At 35.9% G+C, this 27,870-nt stretch overlaps 1 protein-coding gene across 1 annotated transcript; it reads right to left on the bottom strand.

The window, feature by feature from the left end:
- Positions 1-188: 188 nt before the first annotated feature.
- On the bottom strand, positions 189-27,536 carry LOC100645684 (ceramide kinase). The gene is made up of 8 exons (XM_003399352.3): positions 27,197-27,536; positions 14,330-14,584; positions 9,638-9,831; positions 8,905-9,280; positions 5,146-5,298; positions 4,648-4,844; positions 4,214-4,383; positions 189-3,788 (listed from the first exon to the last, which is right to left on the bottom strand). Exons 1-8 carry the CDS (start codon positions 27,354-27,356, stop codon positions 3,713-3,715), a joined length of 1,581 nt encoding a protein of 526 aa, XP_003399400.1. The 5' UTR covers positions 27,357-27,536; the 3' UTR covers positions 189-3,712.
- Positions 27,537-27,870: the final 334 nt, after the last annotated feature.

The following is a 27,870-nucleotide window of genomic DNA, read 5'->3' as shown; positions in this document are numbered from 1 at the left end:
GCCTGATTTTCAAAGATATCGATCAAGATACATATTTCAAGATCTTTTCTATGTTTTATTGATTTTCATGACTATTCTTCTTTTTTTTTCGTCCTAGCTTCTTTTCATCCAAAGCTATTCTTGTACTATCTATTCGTTCTATGTGTAGAGCTAAAGGATGCAATGGGATTGAGAAAGAAGACACGAGGTGAAAAAGTGAAGTACAATTTATTAATAATATACGCAGCCATTTTCGACATTCGGTGCATCATTGCAAAGATGATCGAAAACAATTAGTACACTTGAATACAACCATATCGGAAGCGACTCATCGCGACTATCTTCTTTACGTTCTATACATGTATATAAATACCTGGTAATTAAAATATAGATATATACATATGTATATATATATATATATATATATATATATATATATATATATATATATGTATATATGTATATATATATCTGTACAACCTGAACATACGCGTCTACAAAATAATCATTCATCTAATCGCTAATTTTCTTTTCTGAATTTATTCGTCGTTAACCCCTTGTGGTCCGCTATTTTTGTCTCCTAGAAAGTCCGCGGGAAATGTTTCGTTGTCAGAATTGATTATCGAAATCAATCAAATCAATCAAAAAAGAAATTAAAAGGAAAGAAACGGAAGAATGCTATTGCAGTAAAGAATCAGACCCCAAAAGGTTAAAGAATCTTAGAGCACGTGGAATCGAATTGTCGAACGAGCTAGCCAACACTGACGTGAGAAAATAAGAAATGCATTTTGGACGATATTCGAGAGGTACAGTGGTTTGTTTAACATCGATCGCAAGCTAACGTCGTTCTTTCTCTGTGATATGTCGGTCCTGAAAGTTGGAAATACAAAGCGACAGCGCGGCGATTAATTCAGCGGATTCACTCACTACGTTCAACGAACGATTCATGTTCAACGAACAAGATAATAAGAAAAAATTCAAAATATCACAGAACCAAGAAAACATTACAAATGAAAGTGAAATTTCAACATAATTCTTTTAACGATATAACGAAAGATTGGCCCTCGGGGAAATCGTTAATTATAACAAGAAAATACTTTTCTCTTTTTCTTTTTTACAACTTCCTCTCTACATCGGGAATTAATGAATAGGCGAGGGAAACTTCCATCCCTTGACAATAAACAAAGCTGCAGGAAACAGAAACCAAGGACGGAACACGTATACTTCGATGTGAACGCAACAGACTAGAAACGATCGAACGGAAGTTTCCACTCGCCGCTCGCGTCTTCGCTTACAAACGAACCATTTCATGGAGAACGGTCCTCCTTCCTAAAGCTCCAACAAAATTTCTAACACGTGCAATACTGCCTTGACAAACTTCCCCCTTACAACTATAAATTCTCTATCGTTGTAATACGCATCATCTTTCTTTGCAATCTGCAAATTTTCAGGTCGAGAAAGAAAGACGAAGATTAAATTATAATCAAAGGGATATATCGTTCTCTTTCCAATAAATTTTTATATTTACACTTTTTCTTCGATTTGGGCCATCTCAGCTGTTTCAATATTAAATATATAAAAATATCTTACTTCTAGCAGATTCTCTCTCATTTCCGATTATCAGCAAAAAGGTAACTTAATTCTTGTCGTAAGCTCTTAAAATTTTAACACGTTGGCTGTCACGCGAATTTTACATATTTTTCCCATGGGAGGTGGAATAGATTTAAATGTACGATACTGTGCTTTTACTCTGGCAATGTTGTCTAAATCCTTCACATTGTTGAAAAATCCTTAGTGCATGAAATTTATCTTACTTTGGTCATTCCAGAAAATTTAATAAAAAACATGCGTCACTGATGTCAACGTGTTAACAATATCCACATTGTTGATTACAAATGGTTCTTAGATTAAATATTCGAAACCATATTCTGTTCACTCGCTTATGAACGCTAACCGTCCATATTATATGTATCATCATAATTATAAATAAAAAGAGGTAACTATCGAAACAACGCAACGCAATAGTACGGTCGATGGATCGCATTAACACCGATCTTCACGAAGCTTATTTCCTACAATTAAATAAATAAATGAAAATACTTGTCCCGGTAAAGTAAATGCCGCTCTATTCTTCTTCGAAGTATTCTAAGCTTAACCACTAATAGCTATGATCCTCGTCTCATTTTCTCTACAGCTATAGATGCAGCTTTCTTAAAATCGTGCTCGTTTCACGAAAATACAAGTGTTCTCTTTTTCTCTTTCTTTTTGTCTGTACAGGTAGCCAGCCATCTTGGGCTTCATAAAGAAAATATCGCTAGTCTAATGCTATCGACGACGAAACGCTTGGATCACAAAGATATCAGTTTAGTTAAAGTATCTTTGCACGTGTTTGGGTGACCATTTGACGTCTTGAAACGTTTCTTACAGAATATAGTTATGTTAGAAAACTTTAAAAGGTTTTTGGAAAGTAAAAAAAAATCGGTCATTCGTTGTTGGAAATTTAGAATTGTTATAGGCGACCAGAGTTGGAAAATTATCTGAAAATTGATCCAAATTAGTAAATTCCATTGGATTCTAAAGTTCAACTCGTCAAGAAACCAATTGACTCTACTGATACCTTAAAGAGTTCCAAGCAACACTTCGTCGATTCTCTTACGATTTTCTTATTTTCTTCGATCGCGAACTCGTAGCACTTAAGTCACTTTCCTTCGTCTCTTTGGCTCGTCCTCCAGGTGAAAAATATATAATGGAGTCTTCAGGACGACGCTCGTACTGTACACTCTAAACTTCTATCGAGTAAACTTAAGCGCCCTAATGATAATATCTTTAGAAATCTCATTCAGGGAAGAGTCCATCCATGCACCGAATCTACGATAATCGCATCTCAAGTGTGTATGTGTGTGTATTTTAAGTACGAAAATGCGCACTGCAACAACGTTGGGAAAAGACCGGAAAAACCGGTCTCCGTTATACAAAACACTGTAAGTACATTTTATCGGCTGAGCCGCAGCGTAGTGGAGACATCCACGATGGAATGTTCGACAATTACAGGCTATAATTTAATAATAAGAAGGGAAAAGGGGAAAGGATTGGCCGAGTATCGCTGTGCAAACGTAAGGTCCCGTATTCTTCGTGGTCTTCATGGACGTTGACATCTTTCTTGGTGGTTTCAGACCTTGATTCGAAGAAATACCGAACAGATAGGCATAGCTGTGATACGCGTCGCACGGAGTATTCGGTAGAAAGCTCCGCTGTTAGTCGGACGCTCGAACAACGACGATATCTTGTGAATTGCGACGTCATGGACTATTCAAGATATTCAATACTGCGTGTTTTAAATGTTTCAGAATTTCAAACTTCTTTCAAAAAATTTCAAATTCTTCAATTTCCTCGTTACCAAATCTACGACTTTCATACATTGGTAAACTTTAAAGTATAGATTTAACGATATTTTTAGACAGTTTTTCTGTTTCACAACTACAAACGTTTCTTCATAGTCGCGAAAAGATGTTATGATATATCCAGTCATCTTTGGAGATGTGGTCGCCGTGCGGGACAATTGTTCGTTGTCCTCGCGCGCCACGCGTCGATATCGCGATAACGATTAATTAGGGCAAGTCGAAGGAACTATGCGATTTGAATGCCATCGTGTTCGTTCAAAAACGCGCGTTTGTCGTTCTCATACTTTAAGCAACGCAACGTTGGTGACCAGCAGATCGACTACTATTCGCCACTAACAGAAACAGGTCCGGCCGTGAACTGGTTCCTGGGCTCGTCTCGTGAATATGTTCACTAGTTGGCAGTGTACCCTGTCGATAAATCACAGTAGGTCAATTACAGTTGCTCACATTAATATTCGGACACAGCACTACCTCTGTATTTGTTGACTCGTGTAAGAGGGACTGATTCAAATATCGTGTTATTTATTCCGCGAAAATATGCATCTCTTATGCAAAGCAACAAATAGAGAGATGGTGATGTGCCCGAATATTAATCTGAGTAACTGTATACGTTATATAAAATTCTTCCCATAAAATACTCAAATAAGTCGTCCTACTCATTTTATCTGTATTTTTTTATCCGAACGATACTGGTATTTTAAACGGAAATTAAAGGTCGATAAGGTATCAAAGATATCAAAGGTCAGCAATGAAAGGATAGTGGAAGCTTACGTGTAAACCATCGAAGTGGAAGTGAGCATGAAGAGTCTGTAAATACACGAACGAGTGTTTACCTGATTTTCACATTGGAGCTATCGATCACTTCGCCGTCGCAGTTCCATACGCTCAGGCTCGAGTTCAGATAGCGGTTGCTAATCTCGCTAGTAGACTGCATGTGCAGGGTGGGTAGGGTGCGGAACGTGAACTCCCTGGCTCTGTACACCTCGACGAACGGCAGATCGTACTGGCAAAAGAAAACAGACTAGCTAGATCAATTCGAACGATCGTCGACACATTTTCGAATACTTCTGAAATAATTAGCAAACTGTACATTGGATTTTTATATCGTGAGGCGAATAATTTAATTATTATAAATAAGCGAACAAAAATAATTTAAATCTGGATCTCCCAGATAAACAATTTACATATAATCGTATATTCATAGAGAGAATCAAGAATATACGTATATTCTTAAATTAATTAATAAATTTACAATTATTTCACATACCAAAGTCTTCTGTTTGCTGGACAACCTCAACAACATCCTGATATTGTTAAAAAGCGAGGTATGTCGGACGAGAATTACGTCTACGCAACCGTCTCCGACATGACAATGAGGGCTGAAACCCATGGGGCTCCTGGAGCAACCACAGGCGAGATTGACACCATTCACCATGAAGAATTTGCCTCTGATAGTCAACCATCCTGAAGTAAATTCAAAATAAATTAAAGATAAAGATAAAGTTCAAACAATATCGATAATATCAAATAATAATAATTAAACTACGGATTTCTATACATTTCTACGTAATTTATTGTAAAAGAGCAAAAATGTGCAGAATGAATATAATATGCAAAAATATATGAAATATCTAAAGTATAATACTCTTCATACATGGTGGAAAAAAACAAATCCCTACTTAAGTGCTATTCGTTCAATTATGTTCATGACAATACAAATTTGCATAAAAATCGACAGTTTAATAATGGATAATAGACAACTAACTGGTGATTTCTTTATCTGGAATACTGTTGTGCATATGTTGGAGGCACCTGGTGCAGTTTTTTATACATCTTGTACTGGTTGCTGGATGGCAAGGGTCCGATAGGAGCTGGATCTCACCTTCGTAACCTTTATTCGCGAGGATCTTCTTGAAACCTGAGTTAAATTCGAGGTATGTACTGTATTATACATTTTTTTATAATCTTTCGATAATTTTTAAGGAATATTAACATTATTTGCCATTAGGCAGATATGACATTACAACAATGATGAGGGAAAAGATGTACCAGCGTGGAACACAGCGAAAGAAGAAAAGAACGTGATTAAATATATATTATAGCATATATTGTAAGAAAAATTATTGTTCAAGATACTTAACACACAATAACACACAATACTTCTTATTACTAATAAAGTATACAGTGCGTATTTATTTTAATTCCTCTCTTCTGTTAAGATAAAACCATCAAACAAAAAATACGCCAGGCAGAACAAATTTCATCAAATTCGGAACAAAAATGACGTAAGATTCCAGGAATTATGATCTTTGTGCCACCTTCTCGGCTATCATATTCTCCTGATACCATTTGTCGATTTTAACAAGAGTTTGTTTTGAATAAGTGAAAAATCACAAGGAAAATATGACGTATGTACTTTCGACCGTTCGCGGGATCTCGAAGAAACGTGCCAACGGGAGTCGTAAATTCCCATTACGATTTAAATAATCGACGCCACGAATCGTTCGATCTCTTATTTCGGTTAAGATAATAAGGGTGGTTGAATGAATATAACGCTGATATTAACAGGTTAATATATATTTTCAAAGATCCAACAACTTCAATGTGATACAATGTTACGTATGTGGAATGACAAACTACGAATGTAGACTCGTTTCGTATTAGCGACTGTGATGATGTATCTTCTGTCGATTGACTGCCTTCGACTTGACGATTCTACTGACTTGACTTCTGACTCCTTCTGTTCCTTAAACTGTGTTCTAACTCGATCTGCTTTTAAACTGACTATTCGCTCTTATGTTATTACGGAGTGAAGCTCGGTATGGATGTGCCCTTTGAACGAAAACGCGAATTCGTTGTTCACACTTCTCGTCAGGAAAGTGAAGGTAACGATCCGCGATGCCCATTGGTTATGACCTACGTTAATGAAGGAAGATACGAGGAGGAAGCCTCCTACCAACGTGGCTCGTGGGACCTTGTTCATGGGAAAAACCAACTTTTCCGTTAGACAAATATTCGTTTTTCCTGTTAGATAACAAGCCCGCTTTCTCCGTGATTTTTAAGAGCGAATAATAAACCCAAGAACTGTTTTAACTACCAGCCATAAACAGAAAATACTTACAGGATTGAATATATACATTAGAATACATATATACAAAAGAAAGATATACAAAAGAATACATTGCTATATAGAATTTTACAAATATATAATACATTTTTATAGTGTATAATATAAGAAATTCCTGTCGCGTATAATATAACACTATCTTCAAGTAATTTTTTGCGGTAGTGTTCTTTACTGACGCCCCCTGTAATAAGGAACATATATGTTATGATACTATCTGAAAGTAAAACTAATCGTTACAATCACTTTATAAAATAGAGTAAAAACATGTAAGAAATTAGTAGTTGAAATAATATACACAAATCTAGTACCTCCGATTAGTTATTAATATATCTAGAACTATCTTCTACTGAAACGTCCATACTTTACCACACAATTAATTAAATACATAACGAATACCAAATACTTACCTGCACGAACATTTGAATTTACTCCTATTCCCTACAATTGTTTACTTCCCCGCGAGAGTATGCGCTATGGCGCGCTCTCAACTAGCGCCATCTTCTTAAATTATTTCAACTTGCATCGCGTATTCGTAAAAATCTCTTAAAACACTTTCGCGAAGCGTTTCGTCTCGAGGCCTCTATATGATACTTGTCGTTCCCTTTCATCTTCTGTATTGTTTTTTACGCATACTTTTGGTGCTTTGTCACTATGTCAAAGAGACGCACGCCCTCTCGCCGGCCGATATAGAAATTTGTACAAGAGATGCTATCCAAGTGAAACACTATCTGTTCTCTGCCATACACTTTCTCCCCACTCCCACGAACTCGCACGTGTTCCCGCAAAGCTAGGACAAATCTAGTTCACCAACCTTCCGGCTTAAAGAAACTCGTAAATCGTTCTACGGTCGTACATCCTACTTCCTACGCTCGCACTTTAAACTGCACGATATAAAATAACTATACTTTACAATTTCCTTCACTTATTGGCCTCGTTCCTACATCCCTCGCGGCTATAGTTTGCCTGTCATTAGCTGACAGCTTGTTACGACTTATAAAACTATCTTTACCGTTAAATGTAAAACCCTTACCCTCACAAACTTTGTTCTTTACTAGTTTACCTTCGTTTACTAGTTCGACCTTCTTACCTTTATTTTTGGCCTTGGCATATACAACCTACCTTTAGCCTTGGAAAAAATGAATCAAACCCTTATTTATTCCTTAGCCATTCCGTTCGATTTTCGTCCAATATTTTGAAATGAAGAATATCTAGTATCGTATTAAATACATACAAATATAATAAAATTACTAGAAGTATGAAAAAAATACATTCATCAAATAAAAACAAATTGTAAATCACGCGCATGAAAAATCGTTTTTGCTAGATTACGCTAGACCTAATCAAAAAATCACAAACTCCGCAAAATAATGCTACACGAGACACAAAAAATCGTGTAATTCAATTAGAAAACGTTCAATCATAAAAATGGTCCAGAACATTTTAAACTAGTCAATTCTTTTCACTAAATTACATCAAATACAGGTACGTTATTATTTGGACTATCTTTTGTCGTACTTATCGCATTGCATAAGAGGGGATGATTTAAATTTCAAATTATCTTATTTTCGTAGCACACTAATATTCAGACACTCGTTTACGTTCTGGAATCTTGCAATTCTTAGTAACAGTTCGAACTGCGAAATACATTTACTTTCCACAATTATTTCGTATAATTAACGTCAGAAAAAATTATTATCATTATTTTTCTAACACACCAGGAAGTTTAACGTGTCATGAAAAGGAAAAAAATGCTGGTTTCGATGAAAAACAAATTGTAATTTGCTGTAGAGGAAACTATCGTGAAATTGCACAATCGTGACTAAACTGCGGATTTATATGCATTTATAAGAAATCAGAAAGTTCAAAACTACACAGAATGCACGTAGTATGAAACAATAGAAAAACTATCCAAAAAGGAAACAGTTAGTTTCTAAAGTATTTGGCAGGTAAACCAATTTTCTATCGAGGTTCTATCTTCTAACTTACATACTCGAAAGTATGAAATTGCATAAAAATCTGCAGTCTAATCACGAGTATTAATCATAGCAAACATTATTAGACGATATATGTAAGAAAACCGCACCGAATTTAAAAGAAAAGACGGAAATCACCTTTTCGTTAAAAATTTATTGCGCGATTAAACGTTATTGTTAGGAACAGGTTACTTACGTATTTTCAAGCTATAGTAAATGACTCATATTTGCGTCGAATAAGCAACACAACATTTAAATTATGCTCTCTTATACAAAACAATAAATACATGATACAGAGTCCATTACAAGTAACTGTATCAAGGATACGATGAAAGTGAAAAACCCATACAACTATCACCAACACACAAATAGCTCAATAATAAAGCTTTATTCCTTTTTTTCAAGGAACAGATATTTTTCTTACCTGAGTAATCGTATCTCTGAGGTCCCATCCAACGAAACTTTTCACTGTCTCGTATCACGTCGCCTAGATAGCCGTAACTGAGCATGCTGGCGTATAGCCTGAGCAACGACTGATCATTGTGCACGGAGGAGACGTCGAGACCAGTGCTGTCGCCAAAAATGATATGTATCGTCGCCGTTTGCACATCGGTGGTTCCATGTAGGCTGTACGCGATCGTGTCGGTACTTCCGCTGGGTATCACCCCGATCGGAAGTCGAGGAGTCGGTAGGTTGACTTCTGGATTATTCGGGTCGATTTGTCGATCCCTCGAGGTCCTCAGTACCAGGCCGTTGATCACCTCCGCGACAGTACCGTCTCCACCGATGCATACTATCGCCTGGAACAAGTGAACAAGAGTGAAACATTCCTATATAAAAATGATTTAGTCTTCTTCGTCCTCGCGCCGTATTTTCGCAATTGCTTCAGGAAATTTCTATTTCTTGGAAATTTCTATACGATTTAAAATTAGTTACGGAAATGAAAGAAAAATGAGAAAGAAAATTATGCAGGAAATAGAAAAAAAAGTAGAAGGTGCTTTGTAGGAAATGTTTCTCCAAATACATTGAAAGGAAAAGCACGAAATTTGGTCGAAGATGTTCTAAAGATACGTAAGCGATAAAAGGAAAAGAAATTTTGCATCGGACGTTTCGTAACCGTGAAAGTTTTAAGAACGAAATGAAAAAATGAAACTTACATGGAAGTCAGTCAAATCGACGCTTAAGAGGACATCACGAATATGGCCAACCCTCTCTGTAACTAGTATCTTCGCATCAATGCCAGCAATAGTCATTAGAGGCTGTACATCCTTCTCCCAAATCTTCAAACCTTTTTTCTTCCCTCCAAACGGGTTGATGAATAGTAAAATCTTCCTAGGACGATGGGTTAATCCTATAAACCAGTAATGTGCAATTCTCCATTAAGATAGTTATGCAATCTTTGAAATAATTTATTTTTCCTGCAGTTGTGAATGTAACGGTCCACAGATTATTAAAAAGACTAAATTCGTTTATTCGTGAAGGATAGTGTTTTTGAAGAAACGCAACGTAGCAAACAGGAAACCGGATCAATACAGTGGCCACTGTTTCTCCCAACAAAGATAGACCAGAAAAAGATCGCGTCACACGCACGGCGAAGAACCACCCTGTTGTATTTCCGTTCTACCCACGTTTCCCCCAGAGAAAATGTAGTTCGAAGGTGGTGTTTTGATTGATTGGAAAAAACGATAAGTTCGTTGCCTCAGTATTAGGAATATTACAAGGTAGGCGTGCACGGATATCCACTCGTCGATCGTTATCGTTTAACCCTCGATATTTCATTCCATGTACACAGATATACATTGTGAGTGTACTTAATTGATGAACGCTTCATTAGGATAAAAACTTTTAAATGGAATTGTATTCGATAAACTTTTTTATAGAAAGATATCGCATAGATAAAGTAAACATGTTTCAAAGATTACTAAGATTACTGAAAGATTGTTTGTCATTTATTATTTATTAGATTGTAGATTTCTATGCATTCACGAGAAATTTAAAAAAGATTAGAAGTGCACAGAAAGCTGATAATATGCAAAAATATATAAAACGTCGAAAGTGTAGTACTTTTTGCGATATTTGATAGATAAAACAATCCATCTATGTTTATAATTTGGTTGATTAAGTGGTTGATAATAATTAAAAAATATATGTATGTTTTAGTATTTTTTTTACAAATACAGATTATGTGTATTTTAGGATAATTTTGTCCGTTATTATTTAGTACGTGACCTTGAAACGACTCGAGAAGAGATAAATTTCTGGTCCACTGTAGACAATGAAGTGGAAAGTTGAAACTATCGACCCAGACCTTGAAGAATCATCGTTTAAGTTATTAATCGTGCACAGAACCGGTTTCTTCGGAATAATCGCCGTAAGCTGTTTTATTTTCTGGAAACTCACAACGTGTTCTTAGACTTCGACGTTGCTTTTTCAATCCCTCCAAGGAAGCAATCCAAAGAGCATAACATACAGTATATGATTGTTAAGTAAATCATGACCGTTTTCGGCAAACATCATAGTTCTTCGACCTAGAAAGAAACGCTGAGATATTTTCATAACATCGGATTAATTTCTCAGGATGAATCGTGAAATGTAAAACACGAATTCACCGAATCAATACACCAAATGATCCTACTTCCATAAGTCCATTTACAACAAGGAAATAACACGAATAACAGTAAATTCCAGAGTCAATTTCAAAGAATAAAGTTCGTAACATCTTTCTCTATTTCTTAACACCTTAACCTACAACTACGGGCATAGCCCGTAGTACGATGATCGGGCCAAACGTAAATATTACGGGCATAGCTCATAGTACGTACTACACAAGTCGTGCGAATGGCTCGAAGGCTGCGCGAGCTTGTTTATGTTTTCGGCCCAAAATTCTCGAACGTAAATCGTAGGTTACGGGGTTAATTTATGGTCTTTTAGGTTCCAAACGGCTCTAACGGTAAGCAAATGAATTTGATTTTCTATCAAAGCTCGACTCGAGTGAGAATGTAGTGGCAAATTAGAATTCTAAAATTACGTTGGGTCGATCTTATAAACCCACGACTTCGTCAGAGTACCAACTTCATAGAAAACTTCGAAACTTTTCCTAAAGCTTGGGTGTGTAGATTAAACTTGACCAACCCTTATCGACCACTAACTATAAACGTAATATAAACTCTGCGTAACGACAGACTAAAATTATCAGTGGAGACACTTATTTCGAGCATCGTTATTAATAAATGCGAACACCATGCGAAACACCCACTCCGTACGTCAATCGCCATTCCAGACGCTCTTCAAACATGCACCGGCTAAACTGCAGCGACGTGAAAGGCGGTAGACTGAAAGAGCGGTTTGTTTAAGCTACAGAAACTGCACGTGTGTATCCTCCAGCTTTTTATCCGCTGAATGAGCATGACGTAAAAGCCTAAGAGGCGTAGATACATGAGGGGAAAGAATCGTGGGCGCGAATAGGGAGTTTTATAAGGTAAAGTATCGTTCTGTGAGGTGTCGTGGCATGCTGATCGATAGAACAGCGACGCTTGCAGCGGTTTCTCTTCCTCTTCGCTTCCTGTTTCTACGGAGCTTCGATACGTTGACCGCCGTTTATTCAACTAATATGTAAAATTCGCATTGACAATCAACGTCCCGAATTTCTTCTCGAATAAGCTTGGATTTTTCATTACTTTAAGCTCGAATCCTTCGGTTCTACTATTGGATTGTTGGATTTTTATAGATTCGAACTCGTACGTCCTCCCGGACTAGATTCTCCAATTCGTCTGGCTAAGGTTCTTCGATACTTCTGAGCTTGATTCTTTTACTCTCTTCGGGAATAAAATGGAGTATCCATAAATAAAGCAAAATTGTCTAACTTCGTAGAAAAATATCATTAAAGGAAAATAATAGTATATTGTTCGAGAAATAGAAATACAGAAGAATCTTTGTACTTTGAGTACTTTTTAAGAAAAATTGAAATTACGCTAAAGCGGGTATACATTTTGCAACGTAGAATACAATATTCTTGTATTCCTCATAAAAAACGATATACCAAAGAAACAAGGAATCGCGATGTATAAAAAAAGACGAGTGTTTAATTACTATAAATTTTTTCCAATTATTAATTATTGTCATTTTAATGATATTTTAACGATGATCCTCCATAAGAAACAAAGTCACTCAAAGTCAGAGTACGAAATGACGAAACCGAAAGTGCCTATTGCAATAAATTTACAGATCGTTTTACAACTACATACAGATCAAATCCAAGTATTGGATGACTGATCACTACAACTGTAGGAAATCACTGGCAATCTTTGTTCCCCGGCTTTATTTTTTTGTTCTTTGCAAGCCAGCAAAAAGCATGCCTTAATTACACAGCCTTGATCCGTAACCAACGACCTAGTTCCAGCATATGCCGTGTTTAATCCTTTCTACTCGTTCGCGGGGAAACGCAACACCGTACACAAGAATAAACGTCGAGCAGAAACATATGATATTTCGCAAATTATTTCGTAAATAATGGAAAACATTATTTCATTTTCTTTCTATTTAGTTACATTCTTCAGGGATGTGCTCATAATAATCGATACTATTTCAATTTTAGTTCAAATCTCTCTCTCTCTCTCTCTCTCTCTCTCTCTTTCTACTAGTTCAATTATTTAAGCAACGCGCGACGACTATCTCCATGATTCGGATATAGAAAGGAAACAATAGCGCATGCGAGCAGCACGGTTCAACTTTCACCTACTTTTCCCTTTATTTCGTATCTTCGCGCGCGATATTATTAGCACAGCCGATCGATCACATGTAGTTAACACTAGAACTATCAAAGCCAGCAAAATGACAAATTTCCAGTTCTATTTTCTTATAATTACTAAAAACATATATGTAGGTAGGTAGGTAGGTAGGAGACGTAATTACACAGATCTATTGATTTTAAATAACGCGATTTGAATTACAATGATTTGTATATAGAATATTTAGATACGTATTTGCAAACTGGTAGTTCTAGTGTTAAGGATTTTCCCATTCTCGATTCTCTTTCCTGTTTTCCCCTTTTCTTTCCACAATTTATAATCAAGCTACCATGCTTGCATAAGTTATTAGCGAGGATGAGGTAGCTATAGGGATTCCACGAAATCTCATCTCGTTACTCTGCGACTTCATTGTAAGAAAATCTATTTTCAGAGTCGGGATAATTAGCAGTCAATTACCGTGTCGTGTAGCGACTCTACTGAACCGAACAACGATTCGCGCAACAGTTTTACTTACTAGTCATCCGACTGTTTAACTCGCGACAAATAAGACCTCTTCGGATTATGTCGAGTTTGCGGTAATCTAAACCTGGACAACTCGCCAATCTTTTCTTGCTCGAATCGGAAAAATGAACACGCCGACTGCCACGATGGTTCTCGATGACCCATATTGTTTTAATAAATTTCTTAGAATAATTAGTATGAGAGAAATTTCGAGGACTGAAGAATAATGTGTATTTCAACGATGTGAATGATCTTTACATAATATCTTCGAAAATAAAATATGCAAATGTAATATTTCGCAAAAATTAAATATTACTATGTATTGGGTTGGCAACTAAGTGATTGTGTATTTTGTCATTAGGTGGTAATGACTTAATGACCACAATCACTTAGTTGCCAACCCAATAGTATATTTGAATCGATTGCGGTTCCAGGGCAAATCAGATATTATACAAAAGTCGCGTGGCAGTCAACGTGTTAACAAAGGCTTCGATATTTCAATTACAGAAAATTGCACGTTACGGAAAATACCAAGCGATATTTCACGATAAGAGAATCGATCGATGAAATAACAAGGGATGAAGAAAGACTGAAGCTCACCCATGAGGTAATTTCGGATGGTTTTAACCCAGGAGGCGACTTGCCTAGGGTCGGTGTGGCTCATAGTCACGCTGTGATGGCTCCATTTATTCTTTGGTCCACGTACAGCGTAGTGGAGAATGAAATTCGTCGGGCAGACGGTGGGCGAGGTAGGCGATGTTGGAGGCGGTTGTTTTTCCTTCAGATTCACCCCATGTATCCAATCATCCCCGTAACGAACGGCGAGCACGTCAGTCATCGGTAGTGTCCATCTCGCTGAAAATATAAAAAGTGTTCGTGTCGAGTCGATACAAGTAGCCTTGAAAACAAATCCCTCCACTGTCTTATACTTTTCGCCAATTTACGAATTTTCGTGTGACTTATTTTACCATTTAGCCGCATTAATTGGGAAAGTATTCGTAATTTTTTTCGTATTAATCGAGAAATAATTTTGTAATTGAATTACAAAATGAATTTTTAAAATTGATAAGAGTATTCCGAGGGAGTAAAGCTTCCGATATTTTATTCCTTTTAACTTTGGAATGACGAAGGGATATGGCTTGAATCGATAAATCTTGTATAGCGAAAATAATCGACTAAACTAAAGACGATCAATATTCGTCAATTTATTTGTTCTAATTTGTCAACTCGTTAATTCTAAATTCAACGATTATAACTGTCGCTTTTTCTATGCATTCGTTCCACGGTTATATAATAGATCAAAACGAAAACGACGCGACGGAAGTACGTACTCGGCTAGAAACAAAGAGACTCGGTTTATCGGTTCTCTGATAGATCCCGTTTAATATTGCAACGAAGTGACGAGAACAAAACTACACAGACCATTCAAACCGTACGATCGTTTTGCATAATTGAACGTGGCGATCTAGCGCTACTTCCTCATCCACGAAATATATACTCTTTGAAATCTAATCGATAATCGCTATCGAATAAAGAAAAGAGGAAAGAAAGCGTGCAGCGATAGATCAAACGAATCAAACTCTAGGATCTAGACAATTTGATCAACCACCGTGACCACGTTTTCATTTAAAACCTGAATTACAAGGTGTAATTTTATGGATTTTATTTTCACCGTGATTATCTTACTTTTCTCGTCAGAGATTTACAAAATAATCAAACAAAGAACTGTTTGCGTTGTATGAAACTTGATCGAGGCAACGCGAAGTAACAAAGATTACCCCAGACAAGATAACCAAATGACGAAAAATAATCGACTACGATGTTTGTACAGGAGAACCGACAGACACGATCGACAGTCCATAAAACGATAAAACATCGTGAAGCGCACGAAAGGAAGTTGATAGCGCGTTCTCTCGTGATTTCAATGCGATTTTTATAAATTATCTAAATATGTTATGCAAAGAATTCGGCCGACGAATTTAAACTCTTGTGAAAGTCCTCGATAGGAAATAGGTGCGGTTTCAGTATTACATTTTTATCACAGAATTAATGTCTATTCTTCATCGATTCGTTTGATATTTTTTGTTAATATTTTTAATATTCGCTAAATTAAAATTGTTTAATTTGCTTATAATTCTCAATGAGAACTGATTGTAAAAAGTCTACCAAATAAAAAAGAAAAAGAAAAAGTAAAATGTTTGCGAATTTACTGTCGATTAACTTCTGTAAAATTTCATGAAAATTTTCCCGAAAGAAATGGAAAAATATTTATGAAAATTTATTTAATATTAATAATACTAATAAAATTAATTGTTAAATTATATCAATATACGATAATTGTTGATATTCGTCCATAAACCTTTACAAACTTCTGTCGTGTCTCTTGAAAAAATTAATATAGAATAATAGTATCATCGTCGGGCTCGATTGTTCCATATGACACAAGAATTCCGTTAACTTTATGAAATCGCGAATTTCTTTCAATCGACCTAAATGTGACTATCGGCAAACGGGACAGCTGTCGTTCAAAATGACGATGTTATATTATGTACGTATACATAATCGACGACAAAAGCACGGGGATGAACTTAAAGTAAGTAGATAACGAAATTACGCAAAAGATAACACGTTGCAATATCATAGTCATAGTATATCCGTCTTAGCCGAGTTTCAATATTCTTTGAACTTTGGTCTCGACGATTGTAAAAAAATCATAAATAGGTAGAAATAGAAGGACAAAATATTTCCTAAATCGTTTGTAACTTGTTAGAAATTTGTCTCTATTGAAAAGAAAAGAAAAGAAAAAATTGATGTTAAAAATAGCAGGGAGAAGGAATTTCGAGTGTTCGAATATTTCAAAAACTCGCTATTTTTTAAAGCAGCTATTATACCGAAGCCTCGCAGGATCGATTTACGATGTTTTTGCAAGTTTCGAAATTCAATTGTCTAATCGATTGTTAAATCAATCGAGCACAGAGTAGAACATCTGAAAATATTCGATATTTGAAATTTTGTAAAAAATTCTACACGAACGATAATCCCGCGGAATATTCCACAGGTTTTTCGTAAAATAATATTGCTAAAAAATGTTCTAATAATATTTCCATGAAATATCCTTATCCTAGAATAGGAAACAATGTTTTTACAGTGTTTTCAACTCACAACGATTTATTAATGTCAAGAGATTGTCGGGGTACATATTTATTCGAGAATCCAATTCTTTTGTCAATATTTTCATCCAGATATATAATATTATATATTATATATTATATATTAAATATTTTGTCGGTCAACTTGATCGTCTGCTTGATTTAAAAGTTACCTGCTTATTATCGTATCGCTTTTTCTTTTCCCTTATTGATAAAGCTATTGTAATAACGAGATATCGTAGTAAAATATTGTAATAACGATAAATCATCACGATACTATTACGTTATTTTATAGATGGACTAAGATTTTAAATAAATCTTCCAATTAATAGAATTTACTGTCACTATGTGATATATATGTGAATGACTGAAGAAGCAGAGGTTTCGAGTCCTCTGTAATTGGAGCCTTAATTAGAATTCTGCAGATTGTGCGGAGATACGAAATCTGGAATCGCGTTGAAAACTAGAATGAAACTTTGCTATAATATAAAATTACGAAACTTCACGTTAAAAAATAGAATGGTATAATAGAAAATAAATATGTTTGAATATATAATGAAAAATAAAATATCGTATATAATAAAATATAATCCTGTTATAACAATTGACAAGATCTTTCAGCTACGCCTACGTCTTCCTAATCATCTGTTAATCCTTGTATTGTGAACACGCAGAGCTGTAAATATAAATCTGCGCTAAAAATATGATGCACATGGCCTATTCGACGGATGATCTAGCGAGAGTATCTTGCACTTTTCCAGCGACACTCGTATCGATTCGTTCCACTTCTCCGCATAGCTTATCATATATTTACATATACCAGTCGTTGGTTACACACTTCAATATTTTCTATTTGCCATCATTTGATCCAAAATTCAACAAATCGCCCCTTTTATCTTTCTCCTCTAAATTGTTTCTTATATATCTTACATCATTTTATTCCCCTTTTTTTATCGTTTTATTATTTTGCTTTTCTAAATCCACACATACATCGTTCCCTAGCCACGATAAACAGACAAATAAATAAACAATACAATCATGTATCAGATACATGAGTAGAAAAAAGATGTTGCTACATAATAATTTGGATTTATTTAATTCTTATGAAAACCACTGGAAAAACCACATTCATCTATTCTATCGATTTGAAATAGTACTCAAGAAGTATGTAATGACAAAAGGATGTGTATTTGATGAAGGTCATCCTATGCCATCAGAAATAAGAAGAGCTTTTCAAACATCAACGTACATAAACGTAATACGAAACGGGGAAGACAAGAAGCACGTAATTCGTTAACAATTAATGGTTCGCTCCGCTCGATCGAAACGGTTTACCCAAACAATTTATCCAGGCAGTTAGGTAGAAATCGTGGAGAGTATAAAAAATTCCGTGGAATTTTCATACCCGCCCACGTATCGGGCCGAACCTCGTGATCTAGTGGCTGTTAGGAGTCGCAGAAGCTGCGACTCTGACCCAGAAACGTATCGAGCCTTTGTTCCAGTGGTTGAAGGGCTTTCCACGCGAAGGTCGTGCCAACAGAAATTACCTTTTCGAAAGGGAACGTCGACAGAATATAGATTGGAGCGGAAGTTCGATAAGATGGCAAACGAAGATCGCGAAACGACTTTGTCAAGTGGAAAAACAAACTCGAAAATAAATGCATGGCCAACGAGACAAGGTCGACGAGTAGCTACCCGAGACGACGAAGATCTTTTAAAACCGGATTTTTCATTTGTATTCGCCTTTCATCGTTCGTACGATTCGTGAAAGAATTTGGATGAAAAGCTAACTTTCTTCTTTACAACGAAATAGCCATCCAAATAGATAGACAGCACGTAGCTGGATTAGACGAACGCGATAATTATCAAAACTGCATGATCATGTATCTTAACGAGGGACGTAATTGCAAATGCACGTGCACTGCTTGATAGGTTTTTGTTCCTTAGCTACGAGAAACGAGATGGAAACTCGTCAAATTCTAAGTAAAAACAGAACGAACAGAAAAAGTTGAAGCGAGAAATCACGAGCGTTGTACGAGCGATAATGTATTTCGTATTCGTCGAAATTAGGTTAAAAATGATCCGAATATTCTTGACTAGCTTGATTACATATAATATTTTCACTGGCACCTTATCTATCTTGTATCTATAATATATTTTATATATATAATCCTATTAAAAAGCAGGAATTGTATCCACGATAATCGCGAAAGGGATGCCGAGAAAACTTTTCGGAAAATCGTAGCTAGCAGGAGCTTAAAGTCCACGATAATTCGTATTGAAGGCACGCCGTGTTATTCACGGTCGAGCCTTGATTGCAGTTGTCGGAGGGAATCCGTAATTCCTCCGGGCCGCTCGTTCGCTGCAGCCTGAATTTGTTCAGGTAAATTTAGGCAGCGTCGGTCGTTCACATCGATCTCCAGTCGAAAACCTTGCTGCCAGCTGAAGAAGAGGCTGCGGAAGGTCGCCACTCTTCACCAAACGGTGAAACCTTTCGTTTCTCTCACGTTCGTTTGGAGCCACGTGACGCTATTATACTCTAATCGCTTCCTGGTCTCTAATGGCTCATACAGATACGTCCAACGATTTAGTCGAGTGGCGAGTAATTTAGTAACTTACTGTGCACGTTTAAACTTTCCCTACCACTCACTACTAAACCGATCAAACTAAATGAAAATAAATGTTAACATCTTGCTGCAAGAAATGTCAATATCATATTTTTGCAACAATGAGTTAAGCCCCATATCGAGTTTTTAAACAATTGTATATTCTATATAAAAGACGACAATTTCAAATCAAAAAATAAATTTTCTGCGAAAGATACCTAGGTCAACATGAAAAACACAAATAGCGTAAGCTTTAATTCTTTCTTTCTGTGTTGGAGAAGAAATTTGAAACAGTAGAAACTCCTGTAACTCTTGTTAACATATCTTTAAGCGATTTAATACTTTTAATCTAATACTCAACTTTTTATAAATACTGACATTGGTACTTCTTGCACCAAGCTACAAATATATTTTGATACATCTGCAACTCAATTATGCTAATCCGGGACACTTTCTATGCTCCCAGCTGGCTGCTGAAGCGAACAAAACTCTCATAGAAAGAAGACTAAAAAGAAAATATCCCACTGACCTCACTAAATAAATAGAATAGTCAAATTCGAAGATGGTATCTCGCTGGAGGTAGCCATCCACATGTTATTTAGCAATTAAGTTAGAAAAATTTACCAAATGTCCAACTGTACAAATTGTAAAGTACAAATTAAATAATAAAAAAAAAAACTTTCTATGCTCTAAACATTTTTTCTTTCTACACTCTAAATCATTTGGATAGTAGTAAGTGGCTGTTGCTCATCACGCGACTAAACCACTAAAAGTGTGTTGATGATGAGCCTTTAAACAGTACCTCCTTTCTTCTTCGATCGAGTTCCTTAAACCGAATTATCCAATGGCGAAAAAATTCTAATGTTCCTCGGAATTTTTCGTCGAGTCGCGCCAATCGAAGGGAAAACGGAACAACGAAAATTCGTGAAAAAGAAAGACTAAATAATTGAACTACTTTCCAAAGTAATCCAAGGTCGAATGACTGCGCGAGTGATTGGCGAAAAAAAGATAGGCGGCAGCTCTTAGTCGTGCGATTACATCAGTTCCGCGATAGGGTCAAAGAAAAAAAAATGGTACGCAAACGTAAATTCTGTAACAGCGGGTCTTAATTAAATCGTTTCGCAATAAACACATGCTGCAACCTGCAACCGTGACACGCTGTTTTTGCTTGGTTTATATAAGCGACGACCCAGCAAGTCAGTAGACAAAAAGAAGGAACAGAATGATAACAATTAAATTCTACTTTTACTGTCTTTTTGTTGTACCACAAAGTAAATTAAAAAACTAAATGTCCGTGGATTTCTTGGAAATTATACGAATCGAGCTATCGATTAGAATGAATCGTCGGTCGTAGTCCTATTTAAAACTAAGGGTTTTGTTCCAAATTGAAAACGATTATAAATGTTTGCGGATTTATTTATACAATAGCCTTCTTCTTGTTTCCATTTCTACCAATATCGTTGTAACAACGCCGTTTATTTCCACCGTATACGCGTTTAAATATATTACAATCGCTCGATATAATAATCATCATACTTCCATTACCACAAGTGCTATTTCATTTATTCCTTCCGTTCGATAAAGAGCAGTATCGTGAAAAGTGCAGAATGATGAAAAGCCATAATTATTAGTGACATATTTAAAGCCATAATTATTAACGATGCACAGAATGCACAAAAAATGCAAAAATATATAAATTATCCAACGTACAGTTTGAAAATATGAATTTGTATACATATCAGCCTACTTGTAGTACTATTTTATCGTTTTACGCCTTGCGGATCTCATACAGTGGTCACAAACAGAACGATTAAGTAACAAATAAAAAACAAATAACATGGAATAGACAAGAAAATTCCGTGACGCGCGCGCAAAAAAAAAAGTAGTAGTTAACGGAACGACGATCGACATTGGAAATATGGCAGAAATGGTATGCGCAGCCACGTCATCAAGATAATTGAGCCGTGTGCCAAAACATCGTTGTACTTGGTTGTCGAAGAGGATGCGAATCAATACGACTGGAAAATCTTCGGGATGGATAACGAGGTCGGGCAATTTTTCTCTTTTTCTTCTACTTCCTACCATCTGCGAAAATACTTTGACCAGAGAAGAGAAATTACGTAAACGAAACACCCGCATAATTAAGCTAAAGCCATATACACGCTGCGACACACGTACCTATTCCGCTATATCGGTGTAATATGCAACAAATCGCAAGTTTCACTTTTGCATGTTTCGCGTTTATATAATACATTCCGTTGCATTTCTCGATTCGATGCAACTCTTAAAATCGATATAACGGGACAGAGGCTCGAATCTTCCCACTTATCCTGTCGCGATCCTCTACTTTTTTATGTTTCAATTTTGCTCTCACTTTAGCAAGCGAAAGACATTTGCAATGTTGTAGGAAAATGTTTAACAGGCAATTGCATATACCAACGAGAATTCCTTTTATATGTTGGTCAAACTTGAAATATTTTCAAACATTAGAAAAATACAATTGAAAAAAAATTGGAAAATGATCTAAAGAACGGCGTAGGGTTAAGGACAAATCGGGAATTTTTATACGGTACAATTATTCTAATTTTTATCCTAATCCTGCACGATTTAATCGATAGTGTTAATGACAGTTTATTTTAAAAGGAAAGCACTGGGAGCGAAGAGATGGAAATGTATTGGTTACGCAATTAGCAATTATGTTCCAGCAACGACATTGACTCAACTATATACGTCTTAATTACAATAACTAAAATTCGATTAACTACGATTGACATCACGCGTTTGTCTGTCTCCGAAGAATCGTTTCGCTGCACATTTTATCGAGCAATTTGTAAACAGTGTGAGCCTTAAAATTCCGTAAGTCGACTTGTTCCAAATATGTCGTTACAACACTGATACATCGTTAAACATGATTTCGACAAAATAGGTAACGATAAAATCGAAAACATTCTTTCAGAAACATTTTAACGAAACGTTGTATTGGGTTGGCAACTAAGTGATTGCGGATTTTGTCATTTGGTGGTATTGACAAAATCCGCAATCACTTAGTTGCCAACCCAATATCTTCTTTCTTTCCCCGTGACACACATCGCTAACGATACGCGTTGATGTTATTGCGGAAGCAAAACGCTTAAAATACTTTTAGTTGGAACGAAGATGGGAGAAGTGAAACAGGTAACCGGTTGAATTGCTAGAATCGAGGAGAATGCGGCCAACGTGTGGTTTGACCTTAACGGGTTGGACCGATAACGTGGATAGAATTCGATTCGAAAGAATCAAAGTGGAATGCGTTTATACGAATTTGCGTTCGACCACGGTTATATCGGTACCGATCGAATTTTACCGTAACGAGTCGACAAAATTCCCATTGGATCTATTCGAATCGCAGCTATTCGAATTAAGATGATGGAGAATTTATTGAATTCGCAAATTATCCAGATCGATGCTTCTCGAATTTATGAACGGCAGTAATTCATCGAATTTGTATAGGTCATCGAGATCGAAATTCGTGGAATTGCAAGAGACGAAGAAAATTTTAACGAAGGCAATCGAACGAACGACGATAGAGACAAAGCGGGAAGAGAGCAGAGAAGAAAGAGATAATAATCGTATGCAAATAGGAAGCGCTGTATACTAGCATCACCGTACGCGAACGGAATACCAAGTGGGAAGAACGTTGTGAGGAGCGCTAATTTATTTCATCTTCGATACTTCCCTGGTCTGTGTTCTTACACGTGTAACCGCGCTTTTAACTCGATTACTTTTTTCACCTCGCATTCTGTTTTTCACCAACAGCTCAGAAGCATTAATAAGGTAGACGGAACACACCACAATAACTTTTTTATTATAACACTCTGAACCGTCACTCTGTTTGATTCGTACAATAAATTTTATTATTATATGTAAAGTTCAATTCTTTATCTTGTTTGTGAAACGTTCGAACAGCGACGCGACGAGATTGTCACATAAAATCAATGATAGAAAAAGGAGTAGCTGAGCAATAACTTAACTTGATTGTACTTTTATAATTTTCTAGGCTTTTATTCACGAAAATGATTAAGTATGAGGTATAAGTGTTGTCCGTGATAATTGTAGCTGCTGGTTGTAGATGTCGCTGCTGGGGTACTGCTATTTTTTTTCTGATTTAGATGCGTGGAAGAAAAATCGGACTACGGACGCCGGGATTTGAACCCGGTATTTGTTATCGAGTGCCGCCACAAGTATAATATTACAATGAAGTAGCGAAGTTAAAATAGTTGTTTAAATCACGGCCAAACTACACAAGACTCAAGACTGAAAAAGACTCTTCTTGGTCGAATGCTTGCAGTTTTTATATGTTGCGTTTGTAGGTGTTGAGTGACAAGTGGCGGATCTTAATTGCCCTACGCAATGGGAAAAATGTATTGTTGGGCCATGTGCAAGGTATGGAATGACGTGGATTTGGGTATGGTCGTTGTCACAAGATCACCGGTGATCTGTCAATTTCGTGATTTTTTATGTCTCCTACGTGACAACGTTTTACCGATCCTATACGCTTCCAGAGCATCTGAATCTACGCAAAGTATAATCTTATCTCGCATCTTATCTTACATCGTAATATCTTGCATAAAATAGAAATAACAGTTCCAGTATAAAATTCTTTCATGTAATTTATAAAAAATATAACAGATAGGAACGTTGAAAGAGAGAAAGGAACAACTCATCGAGATAAGAAACAGACGAAAAAAAGGACGATTACACGTTGAATAGAATAGAGATTAGAGATCAAGGTATACAAGAAAGATCAAGGTCGGATCGTGAGAGGTGTAAAGAAGACCTGTCGAAATTCACGCGATTTTCTTTAATATTCAGCGTCCACACGAATACACGGAAACGGAACTATATGTAAACAAAACTCAAGGACTCGCCTTCTCTACATGTGTCGCTGTCGCTATGAAGTGGACGCCAATCGCCGAAAATCTATCGATATTCCGTGCATATACGCGATACACGTTGAGTCATTCGTTAATCCTTTACAACGCTATGCAACTTGGATATTACATACAACTTCGTACAAAAGCGAGACGGTACAAAATCAGTTTATTGAAATATTATTTGTAAAAATTTCTTAAAAGAAGACTTCCTGTTTAGAAACTGAAAAAAAAAGAAATTATTATATTATAAAATTCTGTATTTTAATAATGTTTAATGATAATATTTAAAAATGTTAGTATTTATATTTTAAATACTATATTATAAGATTAATTTAACCATTTCTTTAACAAACAAACGAAATTCCTGTAAAATTATCAAAACAAGTTTCTTCTTGTTCGTGGTTATCACTAATCTGAATGATCGAATTAATTATCAATAAATAGATATATTGAATAATATCTGTAAAAGATTATTGCCTCAATGTCATGTGTCACGCTTATCAGCCGTCGCATGTTTTAGAATCAGAATGAGACTTTGTTACAAAACAACAATGTGATACAACGTGATCGACAAGTCGTACCTATCGTACCTATCGTACCTATCGTATCTATCGTACCTATCGTATCTATCGTACCTATCGTATCTATCGTATCTATCGTACCTATCGATCATTTCGTGAACAACTCGAGAGTGCAATCAATTGGTCCGCTACTTGTAGCTTTGATTGGTCCTTAACTCAATCTTCGATCAATTGTTAATAATTTCATCCGAACTCGTGTTGGTTCGACGAATAAACTTCTTAAAAAATTATTTGAAAACTCGATACCTCGAATTGATAAAAGGGTATTACAGTTTTATTAAAGAATTTTATTAATTTCATTAAAGTATTTTAAATCTCTATTAATAAAATATTTTGAAAGACAACTCGGTTCGTTGATAACGATCAATTCCTTAGCGATATGTTTCAAATAGAAAACATTTCATTTCTAGCGATGAATATTTCATTAAAGTATTTTAAATCTCTATTAATAAAATATTTTGAAAGACAACTCGATTCGTTGATAACGATCAATTTCTTAACGATATGTTTCAAATAGAAAACATTTCATTTCTAGCGATGAATATTCTACTAACCTAATATTCATCCAAGTATTGCTCCTCGCTGCTAGTACGGATAATAACAACGACAATATTCCCTGATAAAGATAAACTGTAATACAACCTGTAGCGGCACTCGACAATAAACTTTCCAACGGTTTCTGTCCCGTGACTCGCTACACAAAGACCCTATTCTTTGGACAAGATGATTGCCAAATGTCGATACATCATTTAGGCAATCATCATTATCCGAACTTCTATCGTACATCGAAACGCATCGACCCGAGTTCCAACTTGTAATAAATCGGTTCCGCGAACCGATAATAGTAACCGCGAGTTCTACGCATAAGTATACACATAGAATATATGTTAATAAATATTTATTGTTAAATATATTCGAATATATGTTCCTTCAGTACCTATCACGACCTACCCACCTCAAATCGTTCATTATCAACAACTGATGTGCAATAAAAAAAAAAAGAGCAATGTTTCTATAAACACCAGAGCCGAGAAAAACGAAGCATCGTTGTGGTCCCATTAACAGCTTCCGGAAAAGTTACGAGTCGCACGATTCCATCGCAGAACCATAAATTCGCTCCTCATTTCCCATTATCCTATTCACGTCTATTCAAATCCTCCAAGATGAAAAAACGATAAAAATAATCGGTCAATCCTTGGAAAACAGTGGAATTATAGGGAAATGAATTTCTCAGCGGAGGGGATAAGTTCAAATAAGGCGCGTTGAGCTTCTTGAGAATTGCAATCTAATGGGACGAAACTCGAAACGTACGAACTACGATATCTATGATTAAGTGAACGATCCAATATTCGATATTTCGGTTCGAGATGGTAAATGACATTTCAAAGATAATCAAGAAATGTTGAACACATGCTAGAAATATTTTTCGAGGAGAAATATTACAATTAAATGTTTTAGAGAATGATAACAGACTAAAAATGATCGGATGAAAGATTTATTTTAAATAGCAATGTATACCTTTTATTGATACACAAGAAGTAATTTATAAGGAACTAATGAATAAGGAACTTAGAATCAATATCAATATACTATATATCAATATCAAAACATTACAGAGAATAACAATCTTACAATTTAAACGATGAGAAAATTTGATAGGAAGTTATTGCAAGATTGAGAATAAATTATCAATGATTTTTTAAATTTATCAAGTCTTTCATAAGTGTCTTAATATTTATAAAGGGCAGTGTATATATATATAGGTATATATATATGTACATGCATGTTTATATATATGCTCTGGCAGATAAAATTGAGAAAATTTAGTCCGAGTCTTGCGCACGATACCGTACTCTCTAGGGTAACAACAACAAGGCATAAAGCGCAGGCGATAAAATCGTCCTAACCGTGTCTACTGCTTCTTTGTCATAAAAACAACCATCAGGAAATTTTCGCTAAAATACGAACAATTATACAATTTCATATTCTCGTGAATATAATTAAAGAGATAAGGCCCAAATGGACATCTGTATTTTCCCTATTAAATGTTACGAGTATATTTACTTTGGATATGTTATATATTTTTGCATATTACATGTATTCTGTAGTCACAGTCTAATTATCACATACTCACAACGAGTCTTTCTCGATGTATTCTCAAAGATTATTCGATTAATCGACGATAAAATCCTCACATGTAAATTTTAATTGTACTTACTATATGGAGGTTTCTCCGTTTCCCAGATGAGAGTGCCACGATGAAAGTAAACTCTGCACCGTTTCTTTTTTACCACAAACGTATTCAGGAGGACAGTCCTGGAGGACTGGTCTGTGATCTCCTGCATCATACTGACGGCTGGTTTTGGCTGCCTTTCCATAAGTAACTCGTTCAACAATAAGATCGTAGGGAAGTCATCTTTACGTCGATTGATTTGTTATACGCGAGAAGATCGACGTGGAAATCGAAAACAACGCTTACGAATGGAACACGAACAGAGAAAATTCTTTACAATCCTACTCGCTCGTTAGCTGGAGCACAACTACGGTGCACGATCGACTCAATGAGATTCGTGTCAAATCGTACGCGTTCGACTTTCATAACCACTAGCGCCTCCAACCAACAGTTGCCGTAATTATGGAAACAAAACTCACTCTCACTCGGTTATCGACTTCTCTTCAACCATGTTTTCTTATGTGGGCTGAAGCCTAGCTTTCTGGGATAGAAAATAGATCTAGCGGCTTATTAAACTTTGGGTGATATAAATAGACATATTAAGCCAGAAATAGATCAAAACCTGTACTGCATTAATGTACCCATATATGTACATATATATGTATCTCATCGGTGTATGCATACGCATACAGAAATTTCCTTCCTGATATATATAATAT

This window comes from Bombus terrestris, chromosome 11 (genome assembly GCF_910591885.1).
Source record: "Bombus terrestris chromosome 11, iyBomTerr1.2, whole genome shotgun sequence".
In the NCBI taxonomy this organism is placed as follows: domain Eukaryota; kingdom Metazoa; phylum Arthropoda; class Insecta; order Hymenoptera; family Apidae; genus Bombus; species Bombus terrestris.
The sequence above is the reverse complement of the archived record's forward strand: the minus strand, read 5'-3'. Positions and strand labels throughout refer to the sequence as shown.

What these genes read in the sequence shown, in the direction of transcription:
- LOC100645684 (XM_003399352.3), bottom strand. Translation starts at nt 27,356, where the DNA reads ATGGAAAGGCAGCCAAAACCAGCCGTCAGTATGATGCAGGAGATCACA. An exon ending in AACGGAGAAACCTCCATATA is followed by an intron (nt 14,585 to 27,196) that starts GTAAGTACAATT and finishes TTATATTTTCAG; the next exon opens with CGAGATGGACACTACCGATG. An exon ending in TCCAGATAAAGAAATCACCA is followed by an intron (nt 4,845 to 5,145) that starts GTTAGTTGTCTA and finishes AATTTACTTCAG; the next exon opens with GATGGTTGACTATCAGAGGC.